At 42.6% G+C, this 22,209-nt stretch overlaps 1 protein-coding gene across 2 annotated transcripts; it reads left to right on the plus strand.

The window, feature by feature from the left end:
- The first annotated feature begins 8,906 nt into the window (after window positions 1-8,906).
- DYRK3 (dual specificity tyrosine phosphorylation regulated kinase 3) lies at window positions 8,907-18,663 on the plus strand. Of its 2 annotated transcripts, none has more exons than XM_043924080.1 (3): window positions 8,907-9,180; window positions 11,218-11,329; window positions 16,855-18,663. In XM_043924080.1, the coding sequence occupies exons 1-3, from the start codon at window positions 9,104-9,106 to the stop codon at window positions 18,427-18,429; spliced, it is 1,764 nt and encodes a 587-aa protein (XP_043780015.1). In that variant the 5' UTR covers window positions 8,907-9,103; the 3' UTR covers window positions 18,430-18,663. The 2 variants fall into 2 exon arrangements, with proteins under 2 accessions (XP_043780015.1, XP_043780016.1); XM_043924081.1 differs by having other exon boundaries at window positions 9,096-9,218.
- Window positions 18,664-22,209: the final 3,546 nt, after the last annotated feature.

Raw genomic sequence — 22,209 nt, forward strand, 5'->3', positions numbered from 1 at the left:
TATAGTTAAAGCTACAGTTTTTCCAGTGGTCTTGTATGGATATGAGAGTTGGACTATAAAGAAGGCTGAGTGCCAAAGAATTGATGCTTTTGAACTGTGGTGTTGGGGAAGACTCTTTTTTTTTTTTTGACAAAGCAAGAGATTTTATTGGGAAAGGGCACCCGGGTGGAGAGCAGTAGGTAAGGGAACCCAGGAGAACTGCTCTACCGCGTGGCTCGCAGTCTTGGGTTTTATGGTGATGGGATTAGTTTCCGGGTGGTCTTTGGCCAATCGGGGAAGACTCTTGAAAGTCCCTTGGATTGTAAGATCAAACCAATCAATCCTATAGGAAATCAGTCCTGAATATTCGTTGGAAGGACTGATGCTGAAGCTGAAGCTCCAATACTTTGCCCACCTGATACAAAGAGCTAAGTCTAAGAAAAATCCCTGATTCTGGGAAAGATTGAAGGCAGGAGAAGAGGACTACAGAGGATGAGGTAGTTGGATGGCATCACCAACTCAATGGACATGAGTTTGAGTAAACTCTGGGAGATGGTGAAGGGAAACCTGGCATGCATAGGGTAGCAGAGTCAGACACGACTGAGCAACTGAGCAACAAAAATTTCTAAAATTTATTTACTCAATTAAATTTATTCTAAACTTAGCCTGACCATACACAAAACTCTTCTCAGGGTTCCTTTTCCATAAACCTTCCATAACTTTCTGTATCCATATTAGTTTGTCCTTTGTTTTTATTTACTTACTTTAATTCTTGGCTGTGCTGAGTCCTCATTGCTATGCACAGACTTTCCCTAGTTGTAGAAGCTGTGCTCTAGTTGTGGTGTGTGGGTGTCTCACTGAAGGTGGGGAGCACAGCTCTGGGGAGCACCAGCGTCACTAGTTGCAGCAAGCAAGCCCAGCTGTTACAGTTCATGGGCTCTAGCGCACTGGCTCAGGAGATGTGGTACACAGGCTCAGATGTTCCGTGGCATGTGGGATCTTCCCAAACCAGGGACCAGACCCAAGTTCCTGGCATTGCAAGGCAGATTCTTAACCACTCAACCACCAGGGAAGCCCTGCCCCTTATTTTTTTCCCTACCCAGAAACAAACAGCTCCAGGACAAAAATTACTTTATTTTCCCTTTGTTGTTACGTCACCAAGTCGTGCCCTGTTTTGTGACCCCATGAACTGCAGCATACCAGGCCTTCTTGTCTTTCACTATCTCCCAGAGTTTGCTTAGACTCATGTCCATTGAGGTGGTGATGCCATCCAACCATCTCATCCTCTGTCACTCCCTTCTCCTGACCTTAATCTTTCCCAGCATCAGGGTCTTTTCCAGTGAACTAGCTCTTCACATCAGGTGGCCAAAGTATTGGAGCTTCAGCTTCAGCATCAGTCCTTCCAATGAATATTCAGGTATCTTTTCCCTTAACAAAATGCAATTCCATTCCTCATACCTTCATTTATTGAAAACACACTTCCTACTTTGCTACTATATACTGAAAAGTTTCATTTATTTTTTCTAGTAGCCTTAATTACATATTTAAGTTAGAATCCACAACTGTTAAAACCTTACTTTCTAGTGAAGACTAAGAACTGGGCAATTATGAACTGTCATTTACAGTTTCATTTTGTAAATTGGCAAACATAAATACCAACAATAATTTCTAAAGAACTGTGCTCTTTTTATAGAAAATATCTCAATGTGGCACCAAATATTTGGTTTAGTGTCTCCATAAAAGAAAGTCAATAATCATTAACTAATGTTTAAGTATCTTGTTTTACTAGGGAATGACCGAGGTATTCAATATACTTTCATCATTTAACTTATTTAGCACAACTTTCCCCTGTGGCTCAGCTGGTAAAGAATCTGCCTGCAATGCAGAAGACCTGGGTTCGATCCCTGGGTTGGGAAGATCCCCTGGAGAAGGGAAAGGCTGCCCACTCCAGTATTCTGGCCTGGAGAATTCCATGGATCATATAGTTCTTGGGGTCGCAAAGAGTCGGACACGACTGAGTGACTTTCACTTCACTTCACTTAAAATTCAAAGTTGCCAGGGTTCTTCCCTGGTAGTCAAGTGGTTAAGAATCCAACATGCAATGCAGGGGAAGCAGGTTCAATCCCTGGAAAGGGAACTAAGATCCCACATGCCGCGGAGCAACTAAACCTACACACCACAACTAAAGAGCCCTTGTGCCACAACTACTGAAGCCATTTATTCTGGAGCCCACATGTTGCAACTACTGACCTCACATGCCACAGCTAGAGAGCCCTGGGATGCTGCAACGAAAGATCAATGCGACGAAGGTCCTACATGCTGCAGTTAAGACCCAATGCATCTGAAGAAATAAAGATTTCACACTAAATGAATCTAGTCACAGACATAGAGAACAGACTTATGGACATGAGCAGGAGGAGGAGGAGGAAGGAGAAGATGGGATGAATGGAGAGAGGAGCATGAAAGCATATACACTACCATGTGTAAAATAGATATCCAATGGAAATTTGCTATATGCCTCAGGGAACACAAACTGGGGCTTTGTAGCAATCTAGCAGGATGGGAAAGGGTGGGAGGTGGGAAGGAGTTTCAAGAGGGAGGGTACATATGTATATATATGGCCAATATCATAAAGCAATTATCATTCAATTAAAAATAAATAAATTAAAAAATAAATCTGGAGAGAGTATTTTTAAGTAGAGATTCCTAAAACAATTTTTCTAAAGAGTTCACCAAAAACCTCTTTTCTCATTTATATTTAATTCATTTATAAAAATTTCATTATACCAAGTTATTTTTCTTGCTAACAAATTTGCAATAGCTATAATAAAATCTCATTTGATTTTTATTAAGCCTAAGTACAGTAAAGGTATACTTAATGTTGATGACTCTAAGACGTGTCTGTATTAATTAAATCAACAAACCTTAATTTCAGGTATTAATTTATAACTGAATATTTCGTAGTTCACATAAACCTGAAATTCATCCTGGCCTGTTTCCTTTTATATTTCTGAGAATTTTTATAAGTGCTTAATTTGCAATTAAGCCCATTAAGTAGAGCTCATTTACAAATTAATTTTGATAATACCATCCAAAGGTAAAGACATATGTGCACATATAGACAGATACAATCAAAGATCTTATAGTTTCATTTTAAAACTTAGTCATGAATCAGGTATTACAAAGTAAAACTCACTAGTTTATAACAATTGGAATACGTTAAATTTTAAAAGGTCTCCTCCTTCCTTTTTTTCCCCTCAGCCTCAGGAATTATGATCTAGGTAACTGTTCCTAAGGACCTTGGTCTCAAGGCATATTGAAAAGAAAGCAAGTACTCCCAGAAGGACGTCTTCCTTCAAGAGTCAGAATTCTGAAGAGATGTTTCATCAAGCCAGTCTCCTCTTACAACTGCATACACAGTAAAGGAGCCCGTATTGACTATTTTCAGGGCAAAGTTTTCCTTTAATTCCCAATTAAGGACGTATTTGTAAATATAAGTTATGTATATACATAAACCTGGGGCTGGGGTGTTAGTCACAGGCTGGCTTTCTGATACTCCTCGCTTCTCTGTTTGAGAGTCTCTATTTTCCACTTTAAAGCTGAATTTGTCAGGGATAAAATTACTAATAAAACTGTGTGGTAGGCCAGCAAGGTACTTGTTAGTGTAAGTCCTCTAGGCATCACCCTCGAGTTGTTTCAGCCCTCTTACATGGCTCAGTTTCTCCCTCCAGTGGTATAAGACCACTGTGAATGCTCAGATCACTGAATGACCAATTCTTATACATGAATCCTGGATGAGCAAATCTTTTAACTAGTAAGTGTGTTTCCCTATGGGACCACTGCACAGTATGAAATCCATAAATTTTTCAGTTGCTGAGAAAGTTTTAAGTGACTAAGAGGGATCTTGTCCCTCTTCTTTGGAGCAAAGCTCTCATGTAATATCTTCATTTTTATCCTGACAAATTCTAAAGGCAGCCAAATTGAGGGAAAGAGTCAGATCAGTTAGTCTCTTACCTAACTACTCAGCCCAGACCACTCAGTGAATTTCAACTGAGCAAACCCCAGTGTCTTTCAACTTCTACCCACTCAGTATCTTTCAACTGGATGGGTATTTTCCCAGTGTCTTTCAACAGATTCCACCTCCGCCCACCAATATCTTTCAGTTGAGGGGGGCGGGTACCTGTTATACACTGCCAAATGAAACTCAGAACCATCAACCAATACAAGAGAGCCAAGAACCAGGACAGACTCACCCAAATTGTCTGGAGTTTCCAAGGAGGTGGATAGGTACAAGAGGCCTCTGCTGATACCAGTATGCCAGTTCCTTGTAGAGTTTAGATAAAGGAGAGAAGTTCCCCTTAGGTCCCTTCATGGTTGTCAAAACTATGGACTGGGAAAAAAAAATGCACGTGAAAGTTGTAGGTTCAATTTCATTTGGGGTAAATGAGGACTATAGCCCAGAAGACAGCCTCTCAGATAACTCTGAAGAATTGTTCTGAAGAGGTAAAGAGAGAGGTCAGTATACATGTGATACTGGTCAAGCACACATTTTGGCAGAATGCTGTTGCTAGTCATGAGGAGTAGATGTTTCCATTAATGATTTTAGTGATTCTCTAGATGTGAGACAATATAAGAAATCAGGCTCATAAAAATCTTCTCCTGACAAAGTCTAACTATCTGAAGGCCTGTTGTGCTAGTTTTTCCTAGAGCACAGAATGCCTCATTCCTGATCTCTACCCTAAACGCCTTTCAGGGTGTATTGAAGGTCAGCAACTGCAGTGGCTAGAGACTTCATTTTTGTAGTACCAGACGGTGTGACAATTTTCAGTTGACACCACACACCAGCTGTGTGAACCTGCACAAGCATTCATCTTTGAGAATGTTTTCTGCAGTGTAAAATGGGGATAATACCTATCTCACAGGACTTGCATAAGGTTTAAATGAGAAAATATATATGAAGTACTTCAGATGGTACCTAGAAAATAATAGACTTAATTAGTGGTAACTATATTAGAAAGAGTCCTAGTTAGGTTTTAAGAATTCAGAAATGTAGCTTCATATGGCCCCCCAGTCATGTAGGTGGAACTAAATTGGGAGTAGTAAGTGAGAAGAAGTGACAGATATTCGGGGAAAAGATAAATATTTCTGGAGTTAGGGATTAAGAAGGATAAGCTTCAGGATTTAGGAGACATAGAACAAAGTGTCTATAGTTTTGGAAGAAACAAATAGATTTTCTTTGTTTTGTTGTTGTTTTCAAGATTCAGAAGGATTAATAGGGGGAACTCTCAACGCTTGGGGAAGAGATAGAGGAGGGAGGAAGTACAGCAAGTGAAACCTTGAAGGCCTCTATGGGTCTGCTGTGGGGCCCTCCCAGGCACAAATCCTTTCCATGTCCCCAGATTCTTGTCTATAAGAAATAGGCGTCATTCAGCCTCTTTGACCTTCCCTAAATTCCAATGGGCAGATTCAAACAGTTGCTAATCAGGGAAGAGATGGATTGAAGAAAGAAAGGAGGAGCAATCAAGAAACAGTAGTGCAGTATGGGGCAGTTACTCCTTGGAAGTAACGCTTACTCCTTGGAAGGAAAGTTATGACCAACCTAGACAGTATATTAAAAAGCAGAGACATTACTTTGCCAACAAAGGTCCGTCTAGTGAAGGCTATGGTTTTTCCAGTAGTCATGTATGGATGTGAGAGTTGGACTGTAAAGAAAGCTGAGCGCCAAAGAATTGGTGCTTTTGGACTGTGGTATTGGAGAAGACTCTTGAGAGTCCCTTGGACTGCAAGGAGATCCAACCAGTCCATCCTAAAGGAAATCAGTCCTGAATATTCATTGGAAGGACTGATGTTGAAGCTGAAACTCCAATACTTTGGCCACCTGATGCGAACAGCTGACTGATTTGAAAAGACCCTGATGCTGGGAAAGATTGAAGGCAGGAGGAGAAGGGGACGACAGAGGTTTGAGATGGTTGGATGGCATCACCGACTCAATGGACATGAATTTGAGTAAACTCCAGGACTTGGTGATGGACAGGGAAGCCTGGTGTGCTGCAGTCCATGGGGTTGCAAAGAGTCGGACAAGACTGAGTGACTGAACTGAACTGAGATGAATTTAAACCTAAACCACCAACAGGTGTTTCATCACAAAATTCCAGGTGCATGTGGTTACAGGAATATTTTCTTAATCTATACATTTAAAACTGTTCTAATCCCATTCTGAATGCTTTGATTTTTGAAGACTCAGGAATAGTTCCATTTTTTTTTGTTTATTTATTATAGGTTCCTTATTTTGCAAATATGTTGGAACTGGCTTCAAAGAGCAGGCAAGTATCTTGTATGATATTTAGCCAATCCATAATAGGTAAATCTGGCTGTAGCTGCCCTGAGAGAGACAATGGAAATATTAACCACTTTTAGGTGGAGCTTGGGAGTGTAAGCAGATAGGGTAGGATGGTCCTTGAAGAAGAACCAGGCATGGCTTTCTTGACCATAGCCATTTGGTGATCTAAGCCTGGCCACAATGCTTGCCCTTGAGCAGGTCTCGGTAATTAACGATCTTAAGAGAAGAAAAGAATGAAGAAACATTGCCTGTTATTAGGCAAGAGAAGTTGTAAAGACTCCCATTCTCTTTCAATGACAAAGATTAACCTGAAGTGCTCAACAACCAGATCTACTGGAACCTAAAGGATAATGATGTTGACCTTTTATAAACTATGACTTCAAGCAACTAAAGCTTGAACTCTGTCAACCACCCAAGTCCTTTCATGAATATGCTTAAAACTTCCCCAATTTTGCAGTTCTGGGAGACACTGCTTTAAGGAAGATCCCCAAGGTTCTCCTTACTTGCTGCAAGTCACAAATCCTTCCTTCTCTCTGACTTGGTTGGGTCTAGTGGCTCAACACCCACCAAGAGGTGAAGTCAGTATGGAGGCTCCTGCTAGCTCCCTCACTGGGCTTTAATCCAGTCACACTGTTATGAAACAGGGGCTCTGAAGAAATTGCTTGGGTCACTAAGGTCAGCGACTCATAAAGTTCCAGCACCCTCAAGGAATCCTCGTTCCCTTGACCTTAAAGTCAACAGGCTAAAGATAAAGGAGGCCTCTGTGCTTCCCACCTCAGGGGCAGGAAGGAGAGCAAGAATGCTTCAAGAAGACTTATGCAGATATGTCTTGAAACAGACTTGGAAAGATCAATGATTCAGAATGAGGTAAGAAAACTTGTTGAGGCAAGTCCCATTCAAATGTTCAGGGCAGTAAAGTGGTCTGAGGTGTCCACATAAGTACTAAGAACAATAATTAAACAGAATTTTGTAATCCTGTCCAAACCTTTTGTTGCCATGGGACTTTTCCTTCAAACAAAAGCTTCTGTAGGAGTCCAAATACAAACCCACGTGAAGGCACGGTTGCTCCAGTTTGGGAAGGGTGGGGGAAGGGTTGGGCGTGGTTTTAAAAAAAAGTTTATTCATAAGATTAGAAAAATTTAAATCATCATAAGAGAAAAGCTTTGGATTCATATTTATATCATAGTCTAAAGAAACACTGCTCACAGAGTGAAGTTCCCCAAAACCGACACTTCATTAGTTTTTAAAGTGAAGAGCTTTTGGATTTTAAGGACATTTTTACTTAAAAGCTGGAGAAGGAAAACGGCAACCCACTCCAGTATTCTTGCCTGGAAAATACCATGGACGGAGATGCCTGGCGGGCTACAGTCCATGGGGTCGCGAAGAGTCGGACACGACTGAGCGACTTCACTTACTTAAAGGCATGAGAATAGGGAATATGACTTTTAGTCACACGGAAATGAGCCTTGGGTGGAAAATTTCAGATTTATGAACTATGTTCTGCAGGCCCGGGGCAATGAGTCCCTAAGCCCCACCAGGTGGCGCGCATATTCGGCATTTCCAGAATGTTTAGTTCTCTAACTCAAGGGTCAGATGGCCTGCCTCGTGCTTTGTAGGTTTAGGAAATCCGATTGGATGTCACGCTCGAGAAAACAACACTTCTGTTCTTCTGTTGTAAGCTTCTTCCCTTTCACGTTTGTCACAACTAGACAAATCCGCCTAACCTTGTTGTTTCCAAGGCGTCTTAACTTTTCAGAAAAGAAAGGGGAAAAAAATCCCAGCCATTCCAAGCAGAAAGACCAGAAGAGCCTTCCTTCCGCGGCGTCTGGCGCAGCAGGAGGAACCCTGGGAAGCTGGAGAAGTTTTAGTTTAAGGCTTCGCCAACCACGTGATCGTTTCTGGCCTCAGTTTCTTCATCTTTAACATGGCTCTGAGCCATACCAGCCCGTGGCATCCCGTGGTAGGGGAGTCGGACCAACCACAGCTTAAATTATATAATTTATACCTCAGCTTAAATTATATAATTCCTAGTTAAATCTATATAAAAGTGGGATGTCATCCGGTATGGTTAAATGAAAGCGTTTGTCGCGCCGGTAGTGTCACAGACAAAATGCGTTTATTAATACTGCTTTCCTTTGTTAACTTACTACCCTCCGAAGGGATGCCCCCTCAGTGCCCCTCAGTCTGACAAATTACCCCCCTTTTTTTCCCCATTCTTTTAAAATTCATATTCAAGGGAGGTTTTAGAACTCCAAGCTGAAACGTGTTAAGGGATAGACGGCCATGAGGAGCCAGCGGCACGTCGGAAAGCGAGGGCGGTTACTTTACAAACCCTCCGTCAGGGCCTTTCTCCCTACACAGCCCGGGTCCCCAGCCCTCAGACTGCTGCCAGAGGTCCTCCGCCGCACGGAAGGCCGCCTCCTACTCCCCATCTCCTGGGGTCTCTCCCCAGGCGCTTCCCGGAGGCGTGTCCCGAGGCGGGGGACGCTCGGCCCCGCCCCCGTGCGTCACCGCGTACTTGCGCAGAGGCGTTTCCCGGGGCGTGCCGCGGTTGCTAGGCGACCGCGCCGCTCCCCCTCCCGCCTCCCTTCCTAGCTGCTCTTCTCGCTCTTCCCGACCCGGGCCAGTCCCGAGCGAACGCGCGCGGAGCGCCAGTGTCCAGACGCGAGTTCCCGGGGCAGCGTCGCGGCCCGGAAGGCAGCCGCCCGGGCGCAGGTGGACGCCGCCCGCCCGCCCGCCTCTCCAACCGCCGCCCCTCCCCCCAGCGGGGTCCCGAGCTGCGGGATGGGCGGCACGGCTCGCGGGCCCGGGCGGAAGGATGAGGGGCCGCCGGGGGCCGCACTCCCGCCGCAGCAGCGGAGGTAACGGCGCCGCGGGCGTAACGGGCTGGGGCGCCCCGGTGAGCGCTGGCGCTGGCCGGCGGGGAGCGGGGCGGGGATGGGCGGGCTGGAGGCTGAGCGAACCCCCAGCGGGAGGGTTAGGGAAGGGGTCTGGCCCGCCGCCTTCTTCTCCATCCGCTGCCCTCCTCCCCAGCCCAGTGGGGGAGGAGGCTAGGGAAATAATTCCCACCCTGGGGTTCTCTCTGAAGCCCTCCATCGGGGATGTACGGTCAAGAAGTCCAAGAAGCTGGGACTTTTGTAGGGGCTTCTTAGCAAACTGGGGAGGATGAACAGGGATAACCGAGGACTTTGCCGTGAGGGGTGTGGTCTGGCCTCGGGGTGCAGGTGTGGGGCTCTCCTCGGTAGGGCTTTTCTGTGGATCCTGTTTGGAGAGTTTTTCCACCTTGCATTGTATTTTACACCTTAATAGAAGGGACCCCTCTCCGCTCCCCACTTCATTTGCATGGACACTTCCTTTGGCTCTTTATGGGAAATCTTGTAGGTCTTCCATCTGTCTTTCCCTGTAAATGTGGACGTCTGTCCCATTGTGTTTGTTTTATTCCTGCTGTTGGCAAAGAATCAGTCGCATCCAGAATTTTTGGTTCTTGTCAGTGAAGCAGTTCCCGTTAAAGACGTAATTCTATCAGAACGTGACTGTTTTTTAAAAAGAGAACATTCTAAAAATATTTGTAGTGGGTTGTTAGGGTTTGTTTTTTGAGCTTTTAAAAAACTCTTTGTATTTCTATAACACATTGATTAAGAAAACTCTAGAACTGATTCTGAAAAACAGTTTTTACAAGCCACTGACTTATTGCAGCGTGCTTTTAAAGATTAAAAAAAAAAATTCTTCCCTGGCCGCTGGATCATTATCATTGCATTCATAGTATATCTTGTAAAAATGATACAGTGAAGTGCTAATGTGTGTTACTGGGAAGTCCGTGTTCTTGGTGGCAATACATTATTCAGGGCCATCTTGTGGATTAAAGAAATCCTCTCTGTCTTTTGTGTTCCCTTCCAGTGGTGGAGGCACAGTTTTAAAGTACAGAGAAATAATCTGTAATCACTTGGCATTTAGCTTCCACCATCCACTGGAAAACTAAGTGGTTAAAGACATGAAATGCTTGTGATTTAGATAATTTCTTTAGTATTTGCTGTAGAATTCACTGTATTTTTCTACAAATTAGATAGATGTTAAGTGGGTAAGTAAAGAGAAGACAGCCCTAAGAAGGCCTTTTATTTCTTGCTTATAAGACCCAGAAAGGTGTAGACTGGAACTATTCTTCCCTTTACAACTGTGTAGAAAATGGCTCAGAGAGGGAGCTGGTGTAGCCAGTTTTAGAGCTGAAATTAAAATCCATGTCTCCGACTTTGAAATACAGTCCTCCGTCTTGTTTGTTCTAGTTAGCTTTTAGGCTTCCGTATTTAAACTAGTCTTCGTTTTCAAGTAATAAGTTAAATGAAATCCTTTGATAGTCCCTATCCTTAACAACATTCAGAAAGTAAGAATTATTTTAACTGTTTCAAAATACAAACCTAGAAATACTTTTATTTCTTTAGGTACAAAAAGAGAAAAGTTGGATTTCCTCTCTTCCTTTGCAAAATACCTCTGTAGTTTGTGTTCAGTGCCAAAATTCAAAGTGAACCTTTTTTTTCCCCCACCATAATCATTTTTATTGGGATATAATTGCTTTACAATGTTGTGTTAGTTTCTGCGGTACAACAGTGTGGATCGGCCACAGGTTGCACATATATCCCCTCCCGGTTGAGCCTTCCTTGTACCTCCCCTGCCCCTCTAGGTCATCACAGAGCACCCATCTGAGCTCCCTGTGCTATATACATACTGCAGTTTCCCACTAGCTAGCTATTGTACGTATGGTAGTGTATATACAGAGTGGACATTTGTTTGTATTAATTATTCTTTGTAGAAGATAAGAAGTAGTTAAAAGACAAGGTGTTTTGGAAATACAAACTTATTTACTTTAGTTACTGACAGATTTTATCTGTAATCGTTTCAACTAGATTGGGGGATGGTGTCTATGATACCTTCATGATGATAGATGAAACCAAATGCCCACCCTGTTCAAATGTACTCTGCAATCCTTCTGAACCACCTCTACCCAGAAGACTAAATGTAAGTAAATGAAGTAATTCTTTGAGCTTTAATGGTCCTCCTGAAAGGAGAAAGTGCTACTTTGAATGATCAAGGTACAGTTATAGCTCACTGGTTAACCCAGGCTCTTTTTTTGTTTCTTTTTGGTTTCTCTCGACTTTGAAATAACAGGTTCTGAGGTCCAAGTTTAGCTTTTCAGAGTGATTTTGATTTGGAATCCATTTATTTATTCCTTCCAATCACTGGGATAAATAAGGGGAAAAAATAGCATGCTACTTTTGTCTAAATAATGGTTATTCTTTTTAATAGAATGATAAATATATAGAGTGTATTATGATGGCTCATTTTAACAAAAACAAGGAACAGAAAATATCTCTGAACTTAGAGGTATGTTTTTTTCTGCAAGGTAGAAATGCAGTCCTAGCTTATTAGTATGCTTAAGAGAACCATTTTATAGATCATAAATAAAACTTGAACAATACAGTTTGGTTTTGATGCATTTATTCATTTTGGAGCTTGCAGGCATTTAGCTTTTGACACCATTTTATTAAGGTAATAAAAAAAACTAATTCTTATTCCCTCGGCACACATAGAGTGATAGGGAGAGTGGGGTTTGGACAAGTTCCATGACAGGGAGAAGCTATCCTGTGGTTTTAAAATTTGCTGCGTGTCATCTAATGAACAAATTGAATAATTGAGCTGACTAATTTATCAATAATTCTCCTTCATATTTCTGTTTAAGACCTAAAATTATTTCTATATAAAGAACTGCTTGCATTTTTCATAGTCTTTCCCAGCTGTTTGTCAGCTTTGCCACTAAAAATCAACCTTTTCACTGCTTTCAAGGCTAGTAATATTACAGAATATGGGCTAAATATATCTGGAAGGCCAGTAACCCTATTTTTAATCTCCTTTCTGGATTGCAATAAGTTTCCTTTCCATTCTCTGCCAGCTTATTTTTATAATATATAAAAACTTCTGAAAACTCCAGAACCATATATGTAGTTCTTGTGTTGACGATCGGATTTCTTGGTTACTTACTGACCATTAGCATGTCTCTATAGGAAACTTTTGCAGTTGGTCATCATGTGACTTAAAATACATTTTAACTAATTTTTTAAATTAAGAGCTAAACATTTATTAATTGATACAAATTATGTATAATTTATAAATATTTTTAAAATAAAATTGCATAATTACTTTTAATATACATTATTTTGGAAAGAACGCTAGAGAATTTGGAGATGATAATTGAATATAGATAATAGGCCATTTTAACGTCAGCACTGGCCGTTAGTTGTCAGTGCTAATCACTGTCTGTGTGTTAGTTGCTTAGTCATGTCCGACTCTTTGCAACCCCATGGGGTGTAGCCCACCAGGCTCTTCCATCCATGGGATTTTCCAGGCAGGAACACTGGAGTGGATTGCTATTTCCTTCAGGGGATCTTCCTGACCCAGGGATCAAACCCAGGTCTCCTGCATTGCAGGCAGACTCTTTACCATCTGAGCCACCAGGGAAGCTGTCTAGTAGAGCAATTAAATTGCCTACTAATGTTTCAGGATCAAAATGAATTTTTTTTACTCTATGATACTCACAATAATACAATTTTGGAAACACAAGGTTTTATGTTCTAACCCAATGGTGTCTTTGCAAACTTTGCTGAAAAAGTACTTTTGAGGGCTTCCCTGGTGGACTAGCAGTTAAAAAATCCGCGTGCCAGTGCAGGCAACACAGGTTCAATCCCTGGTCCAGGAAGATCGTACATGCGGTGGAGCAATGAAGCCCGTGTACCACGGCTTCTGAGCCAGTAGCCAGGAGCCCACGCTCTGCAACGAGAGAAGCCCACACAGAGCAACAGAGACCCAGCTCAGCCAGAAGTAAATAAATACATTTCAAAAGAAATAAACCTTTTTTTTTACACTGCTTTGGACCTCTTAGTGACACTTGTAGCTCTTTATGCCATGACTCCAGGACCCTACTGCTCATTTCACAAAGGCTTTTAGCTTCGTTGTTTATCCGAGATGCCTTACATTCTCATTGTAAATGATAAATCATCTGCTCCTAGGCTTTTAATAGGTTAGCTTTGTGTTGCAGAGATTTAGGGTTGAGAGTGAGAGGGTGGTGTTCTATAACTACTTTAACATGTGTGTGGAATTGTAGATTCTTCTAGAACAATGAAAGAAAGATTTTTATTTATAGCACAGCAGATTTGATACATAATTGATTCAGGCCAGTATTTGAGTTATTTACAAGAAAGGAAAGAAAGCTAAGAAAAGAACCCCTCCCTGTGTGGAAAAATTCCTTCCTGGAATTCTTCAGATGCATTGGAGATTCAGAACTTGACAATCCATGGGGGCCTAGACCTGAAGTGTTGGGTTCTGTTCTGGGTGCCACGCTTGCACAAAGTGCAGCCTGTGGTGAGAACGTGGGATCACAAGCCGTGTGAGGTGGAGGTTGCGATGGGGATGATGAGTCTACAGAAAAACAGTGGGGTAGAACAACCCTTTTAGGTATCTGAAGAGCTTTAGCGTGGAAATTTGGATACTCCTGTGCAAGTCCAGAGAGCAAAGTAAGACTTAAATTGCAGAGAGAGAGATTTAGGCTCATTTTAAGGAAAAACCACGAGTCAGCAAATCCAAATGACATCCTTAATCTTATTGTAATAGTTTTGTGGCAGTTAATTTTCTGTTGTATATCTGTTCTTATTAATGTTCTGTACCTGAGACCCTCTCTTGATCACAAACAGAAGTGAAGACCTGGAGAGCCAGGGCAGCCTTCCTTGTAGGCAGAGTTAGGTGAAGTACCCAGGGATGGACCCTGGACCACAGATAGCTTTCCTACCAGCTTGTCGAGTTCCTAGACAATTATTCCTTTGGGTTGAGACATTAATCTTCTATTAAAGTTCAAATAGCTCTGGAGAGGTGGTAGCACATTAAATTGTATAGCAAGTTGCAAGCAGGTTTTATGTGGGGGAGAAAGTGGGTGAAGTGTTTCCATGCATCCTAAGAGAAGCCCAATCAAGAAGCCCTTCTTGGAGCAGAAGGCATATTTAATGCCAGACATCTGGTGGAGGGGGAGTCTGGAGCCACAGAGGAAGGCACCACAGAGAGAAAAGATAAGCTAGACGGGGAAGGGAGGGTGTATCAGAGTTTAAACCTTACTGTGCTGAGAATTTTCCCTAATTGTTACCAGTATTTTTAAACTGTTTTATCATTTGCGAAGGTCTTTCACATATATCATTAATTGATTCTCCTAACATACTACAAGGCGGTATTATCCACATTTTACAGATGGAGAAATCCAGGCTAAGAAACTGAGCTAAAGGTTTTACCTGTCCTGGGACCAACAGTTTTTGAGCAGTGTGGCCATCCCAGCCAAGGCCTCTGACTTCATATTTTTTAAGAATGTGTCCCCAAGACTTTAGAGTAAATATTTAGATACGTTTAGGTTAGATAATAAAAATGTTAAGGAAAACTGGTTGAGATGCATGCAAATGTTCGGTTTTGTTGTGTATATCTAGCTAAAATCAAACAATTATAATTCTTTAGTTCAGCAACGCATGTCTCCTAATAGATTGTAGAGCCTTGAGATCACATGTTTTTTGGTAATCTCAATTGTTCACTACAACTACTTTTATAGTAGTATTGAACATCCCTAAAAACAGGAATAATTATTTGATTTAATTGATGATAAGAAAAATGTTAATCCATGGCTGATTCATGTCAATGTATGGCAAAAACCACTACAATATTGTAAAGTAATTAGCCTCCAACTAATAAAAATAAATGGAAAAAAAGAAAAAGAAAAATGTTGTATTATATTTACATTTTAGCACTTCTTGACTAGTGATCATTCTCTGTTTTGGTATCAGAGATCTGTCCTGGTCCCTGTCTTACCTCTTTATTTAGAAACCCAATGTCAAAGTATGGCTACAGTTGTACTGGCTGCTTTGCTTATATGTAAGATGCCTCATTTTTGTAACTGTAGTACTCTATAAATGTTTAAATTGATTATAGGACAGGAACAGGCAGGAACTAATATCCTGCTTTTGTAACTAAATTAGGGTCTGTCTAGATATGCTGACAATTTTTTTCATCCCTTTTTTGTTTTTATTTATATTTTTATTTATATAGATGATAGATTAGGTGTTGTTTATTTAGGTCTTGTTAAAATTCTGTTTTTTAAATATTTGGGCACTTTGGATCATTACCTTATAATTCGTGTCATATTTTAAGAGATCATAACTATAGCTCAGAGCTCCCCTGAAATGATCATAGAGGCTCTCAGACACATCAGAGCTGCAGTTCTTCAGATCCATTAAAAAAAAATTGTTCTTGGAACTGTCCTGGAATTTTTTTTTTTTTGAACAGTGGATTTAGCATTTTTTTCCCTTTTCTTCTTCTTAGCACCTTCTTACATTTTTCTCTTTTTTTTTGGTGTTTGGTTTTTTGCCCTTTTTCTCCATCTATTTTCAAAGAATCTTATTTCAGAGATATTCAATAAGTAGAGTTTTCTTCTGTGGCTTACTGTTCTTTGCAGAAAAAGGTGATGCAAAATCAAGTAAAGAGTTGTGTGCCTCTGTCGTGTAGGCTCTTGCTGAGGAAGAGTGGTGTATGTGTCTGTGAGCCTGGGAGAGAGAGAAGGAAAGAAAGAGGCTATCTTTCTTTAGGAGAGGCCCCTTTCCACAGGGGCCTTGGATTCTTACTGTTCCTCATCAGATACAGAAAGAATTGGCCTCCATGATCTCAGGAGTCTTCTCTGGATTAGAACTTTTGTGATTGAGTGAAGGGAGGTAGGAAGATGGAATAATTTATTTGGGGACCCTGGAGTAGATGATGAGGCCTTGGTTGATTCCAGACCACGATCAGCACTCAGGCCTTACTGGAGAGTTAAACAGACACCAGGAGAAGCTGGTGCCAAGTTGTATTAACGTTCTGACTGAGTCAGAAGCGCTGGCTTCACATCCTGCCTCTGTCCCTTTATTGTTTACAGAACACTGTAACATGCATTGTTTTGCTCCTGATACGTGCCCTTAAGATTTGGGAAGATACTTGGAAACAGGTGTGAACAGTGTAGGACAGTATATGTATAATCAGGTGCCGGATTATATGGTAGATGGAAAAGCTACAGTTGAGACGTGAGTGGACCCACAGTGCGGGCTTGGAGTGGCCCTGAGTAGGAGAGAGAGAAGAGGAGAATCAGCCTTTGACAGAGTGTAGGATTCAAGTGGATGCGGTGGAAAGATCCTCAGTAGGAAGACACACCTGTTAGAAGGAATCTAGCATGTGTAGGGTATGGTAAGATGACCATCTTGTCTGGAACAAAGCAAGACATATGTAGGGAGTTGGGGTGCCCTTAACAGTCACGGAGTCTGAAGATTAGCATAGCATAGGCTTCTAGGGATGCCTGCTTTTCTCATCTCACTTTTGGGTCTTTTAACTACACAACTGGACATGTTTTGTTGTTTTGTTCAGTCCAGGGGAGGATTCTTCCATCCTTCCACTATTTTTAGTGACTTTAACAGATTCATTTCTCTTTGCCATAGATCACCACTGAGCATTTAACAAGAGATCCTACTCAACGCTTCCTGAATGGAGGTGAGATGAAGGTAGAACAGCTATTTCAAGAATTTGGCAATGGAAGAGCCGACAACCTTCAGTCAGATGGTATCAACGACTCTGAAAAATGCTCTCCCTCCGCTTCTCAGGGTAAAAGTTCAGATAGTTTGAATACAGTGAAAGCCAGCAGTTCATCCAAAGCATCTAAAATGGTGCCTCTGACTCCAGAACAGGCCCTGAAGCAATATAAACATCACCTCACTGCTTATGAGAAGCTGGAAATTGTCAATTATCCAGAAATTTACTTTGTGGGTCCAAATGCCAAAAAAAGACATGGAGTTATTGGTGGTCCTAATAACGGTGGGTATGACGATGCAGATGGGTCCTATATTCACGTGCCTCGAGACCATCTAGCTTATCGATATGAGGTGCTGAAAATTATTGGCAAGGGCAGTTTTGGGCAGGTAGCCCGGGTCTATGATCACAAACTTCGGCAGTACGTAGCCCTAAAGATGGTACGCAATGAAAAGCGCTTCCATCGCCAAGCAGCCGAGGAGATCCGGATTTTGGAACATCTTAAAAAGCAGGATAAAACTGGTAGTATGAACATTATTCACATGCTAGAAAGTTTCACATTCCGGAACCATGTTTGCATGGCCTTTGAATTGCTGAGCATAGACCTTTATGAGCTCATTAAAAAAAACAAGTTCCAGGGCTTTAGCATCCAGTTAGTTCGCAAGTTTGCTCAATCCATCTTGCAGTCCTTGGATGCGCTCCACAAAAACAAGATCATTCACTGTGACCTAAAGCCAGAGAACATTCTCCTGAAACAGCATGGGCGCAGTGCGACCAAGGTCATTGACTTTGGCTCCAGCTGTTTCGAGTACCAGAAGCTGTACACCTACATCCAGTCTCGGTTCTACAGAGCTCCGGAGATCATCCTGGGAAGCCGCTACAGCACACCCATCGACATATGGAGTTTTGGCTGCATCCTCGCAGAGCTTCTGACAGGACAGCCGCTCTTCCCTGGAGAGGATGAAGGAGACCAGCTGGCCTGTATGATGGAGCTTCTGGGGATGCCACCAGCAAAACTTCTGGAACAGTCCAAACGTGCCAAGTACTTTATTAACTCCAAGGGCCTGCCTCGCTACTGTTCTGTGACCACTCAGGCCGATGGGAGGGCAGTGCTTGTGGGAGGTCGTTCGCGGAGGGGTAAGAAGCGGGGTCCCCCAGGCAGCAAAGATTGGGGGACAGCGCTGAAAGGGTGTGAGGACTACTTATTTATAGAGTTTCTGAAAAGATGCCTCCAGTGGGACCCCTCTGCCCGCCTGACCCCGGCTCAAGCATTAAGACACCCTTGGATTAGCAAATCTGTTCCCAGACCTCTCACCATTGAAAAGGTGTCAGGCAAACGGGTAGTAAATCCTGCAAATGCTTTCCAGGGACTGGGTTCCAAGTTGCCTCCAGTTGTAGGAATAGCCAATAAGCTTAAAGCTAACTTAATGTCAGAAACCAATGGTGGTATACCTCTGTGCAGTGTATTGCCAAAACTGATTAACTAATGGATAGCGATGTGCTCAAGAGATGCATATATATGTATTTTTAATTATCTTGCAAACCTGAAAATGGAAAAAAAGCCCATTGGTGGATGTGTTTTTTGTCAATGTAGATTTTTTTTTTAATAAGGCAAAGCATTTTTATATGACTGTTAAAAGAATTCTTCACAAGGGCTAGATTACCTAACCAGCTTGTATTGGCCATCCTGGAATATATATTAAAAGACTTTTTATAGGTCAGTGCATCTTTTGTTATTATTGGCAGGCATGCATCAACTTCCGTATTAAATTTGGTTGGTTTAAATCTCTTTCTCTCAAGGTAGAAGGTATGCCAGAAAGTATATCCTGATCATTAACTTCTAGACTCCCTCAGCATCTGTTCCAGAGGGTTAATCTGGGACATAGCTGTAGTTATAGGTGAGAGCCAAAGCGAGACCTCTTGTCCCAGCCCGCTGTCCTGTGGGCTCCTGCCAGAGGGAAGGGCTCACAGTAGAATGTGGGGTCTCCTGGAGAAGTCTGCTTCCAAGTGGCTCACTTCATTTCTGTGATGGGTGGTGTTTCTATTTTATGTTGTCATTGTTTTGCTGCTGATTAGTTTCCTGGGCACTGAAAGCATTTTACAGACATCTTGTGCTGAGTTGCTCAGTCGTGTCCGACTCTGACCCCCTGGACTGTAGCCCACCAGGCTCCTCTGTCCATGGGATTCTCCAGGCAAGAACACTGGAGTGGGCTGCCATGCCCTTCTTCCGGGGATCTTCCCAACCCAGGGATTTAACCCTGGTCTCCAGATGAGCCAGGACATTAAAGGTAGCTTCAGCGTGCAGATGGCTGCTGCATCTCCATGGATTCTTTCCTCATGAAGTGATCACTGTCACGTGGAGCTGACCACAGCTCCATCACTCCACTCCTCTTTCCAGCTGTCTGCCAGCTTAACGTGCCACAGTTCTGGCCCTTTCAGTTTAAACAGAAGACTATTCCCTGGATTCAGAGCGAGCTTCGGTTATGAGAAAATCCAAAGACTGTAATCCGTTTCATTTTTCCTTCACTTGAATATTCTATTTCTGTTCTAAGATTTAAACAGCGAGGGCTAGTAATAAAGCTCATTGCTAACCAGATGCCGTCCTCAGAAGGGTGGGAAGGGACAGCAGCTAACGCACTTGCTGACTTGTTTTCTTCCCCCTGTCCTGCCTCTGCTTCTATCCTCCTCCAGAACGGGAGTCCACCTGAATGCTGTCCTGATGGGGTTCGCTGCAGAGTAGACCGTTGCTTTCTCTAACACTGTTCTCAGAATTATCCAGTTCCGTTTTAACATGGAATTTAGTCTCTGCAGATTCCATAAGATGGGGAGGAGGCTGGTTTTGTTGGACAACACAGAAAAAAGAAGGAACATGCCACAGGCACTTTGCTTCAGGAACTTTTGCCCTGAGCAGAAGTTTTCCTGATGGCCACAGCACAGGCTGTGAGGGTAAATGTCCGAAGCGCGGCCCCAGCCTCTTGGGTGCAAGGCCACATGCAGGGCAGGGTTCAGACTGAGGCCCCAGCCTCTTAAAAGGGGACATCCTGGTACTTCTGGGGCCTGAGCAACTGTATATTTAAAACCTTAGTTATTTGCCCTACCCCTGGTTTGCAGAAGGCAATGGAATATGCAAGTCCTTTGAGCCCTTTAACTCTTGCTAAACGCTCTGACTTGCAGAGAAGTTGTGTAAAACTCCTGCATTATCTAGGCAGAGCATATGTTGAAGTGGTTTTTCCAGTCGTTATCACACAGGGAGACCTGCTGTCTTCAGCAAACTGTTAAAAGGACTGAAACCTCAAACGCGTCTGCCATGTGCTAGATTTCGATGTTTGTGTTGTTGGTGAGCTGTCTCCTTGGTCACTCAGCACTGTGTGTGACTTGGGAGAGAAGGGAGCCTGTGGTCCGATTCTGTGTATTGAACGAACCATGAAATTATGGAACCCGGGCCAAGTGACAGGGTATAGACAACCCATGACACTGTACAAATTCTAGAAAGCTCTGGGAAGGTGAATGGATGTGTTTATGCCTAAATTTGGCAGCCTAGAGAGTGACGCAGAGCAGAGTCATTCAAGTTGGCATGCCTGGCTGTTGCGGGCTACTTCAAGTTTGGGGAGAGTGGGCTGCTGGAAAACACTGTGTTTGTGCCAGATGGATTTGGAGAGGTTATGAGTGCATTTCAAGTTTGGGGATAATTGCAGTTTTTAGAAGCTGTCACACTGTGCCCCCCTTTTCCAGCCGTTGTCAGATACTGCTTGGATCCCTGCCCAGCCATAGCACTGAGTAACTGAATTGGATCAGAGCTGATACAGCGATTCAGGCTGTGTATTACAGTCATTGGGTTGTTCTTTAGCCATTTTCGTTATTTCAATTAAATAGGTCAAGTTGGTTGACTTATTGATTTTTAAATTGAAAAAATCAGCTGAGTTTCCAAATTGTTACTGACGCAGTACAGAGCTGGGTTTTGTTTTATTTGTTTGTTTTATTTCATTCCTAAAATCATGGTTTTCTTTCAACATGGAAAACTGACCTGTCAGCTAATGCCTGCTCACCTTATTAGACCCCATCCCACCTTCTGCTGCCACAGTGATTGATCTGTCTGTGATTGCTGTCACGATTTCTCCCTTGTTACAGTGCAAGCTGCGAACAGGCACGCCCGTTCATCGTGAGGCTCTGAGTTAACCGGTCGTGATGCTCCTGAGCGTGTGCACGTGCTGGGGCTGTTTTCCTCCGTGCACCAGAAGTGTGCTCACCTCGTACCTTCTTTCAAATTGACCTACACAGTGAACCTCTGACCCCTTCTTTTTGAGAGAGGATAATTAGAGAAGGGTTATGTGAGGCCACCTTTTTCTGATCCAATATTTGACATTTGATGATAATGAAAAAATGCAACCATAACCTAACTATGATACAAAGATTCTACTTCTGTCCCATAAGGGCTCCATGAACGAAGAGAGAGTCTAGCCTGGATCTCCTTTCCTGGAGGAAATTGATTATGACCATACTAGCATGCTTTATCCCAAGGTGTTTTTGTTTTTGAGTTTTTTTTCATTTTAATTAGGGGATAATTACTTTATGATATTGTGATGGTTTCCACCGTACATCAGTTTTAATCAGCCACAGGTATACATGTGTCCCCCTCATCCTGAGCCCCCCTCCCACCTCCCTCCCCGCCCCACCTCTCTGGGTTCTCCCGGAGGGGCTGTGGGTGCCCTGCTTCATGCACCCAACTTGCCCGCGTCATCTGATCTACATACGGTAATGTACATGTTTCAGTGCTTTTCCCGCAAATCATCCCACCCTCACCTTCCTCTACTGAGTCCAAGAGTCTGTTCGTTACATCTGTGTCTCCTTTGTTGCCCCGCGTGTAGGATCATTGGTACCATCTTTATAATTCCACATATATGCATTAATGTACAGTGTTTGTCTTTCTCTTTCTGACTTACTTCACTCTGTATAATAGACTCCAGGTTCATCCACTTTATTAAAACTGATTCAACTGCGTTCCTTTTATAGCTGAGTCATATTCCATTGTGTATATGGAAGCTTCCTTATCCATTCATCTGCCTTTGGACATCTACGTTGCTTCCATTTCCTAGCTATTGTAAATAGTGCTGTGGTGAACATTGGGGTACACGTGTCTTTCAGTTATTCCTAGGTGTTTTAAGGGGAGTTGGGACAGACAGGTTAGCTAACTAATGTCATTATATTTTAGTTTTCATGACACTGAGTTTTTAAGAATGGGGTTTATTACATGATCAAAAAACTGAACA

Source organism: Cervus elaphus, chromosome 14 (assembly GCF_910594005.1).
Source record: "Cervus elaphus chromosome 14, mCerEla1.1, whole genome shotgun sequence".
Taxonomy (NCBI): Eukaryota; Metazoa; Chordata; class Mammalia; order Artiodactyla; family Cervidae; genus Cervus; species Cervus elaphus.

Bases quoted from the DNA above. Each gene is read 5' to 3' on its own strand.
- DYRK3 (XM_043924080.1), top strand. From the start codon at position 9,104: ATGGGCGGCACGGCTCGCGGGCCCGGGCGGAAGGATGAGGGGCCGCCG. The intron at 9,181-11,217 runs GTAACGGCGCCG...CGTTTCAACTAG, and splicing joins CTCCCGCCGCAGCAGCGGAG to ATTGGGGGATGGTGTCTATG. The intron at 11,330-16,854 runs GTAAGTAAATGA...TCTTTGCCATAG, and splicing joins CTCTACCCAGAAGACTAAAT to ATCACCACTGAGCATTTAAC.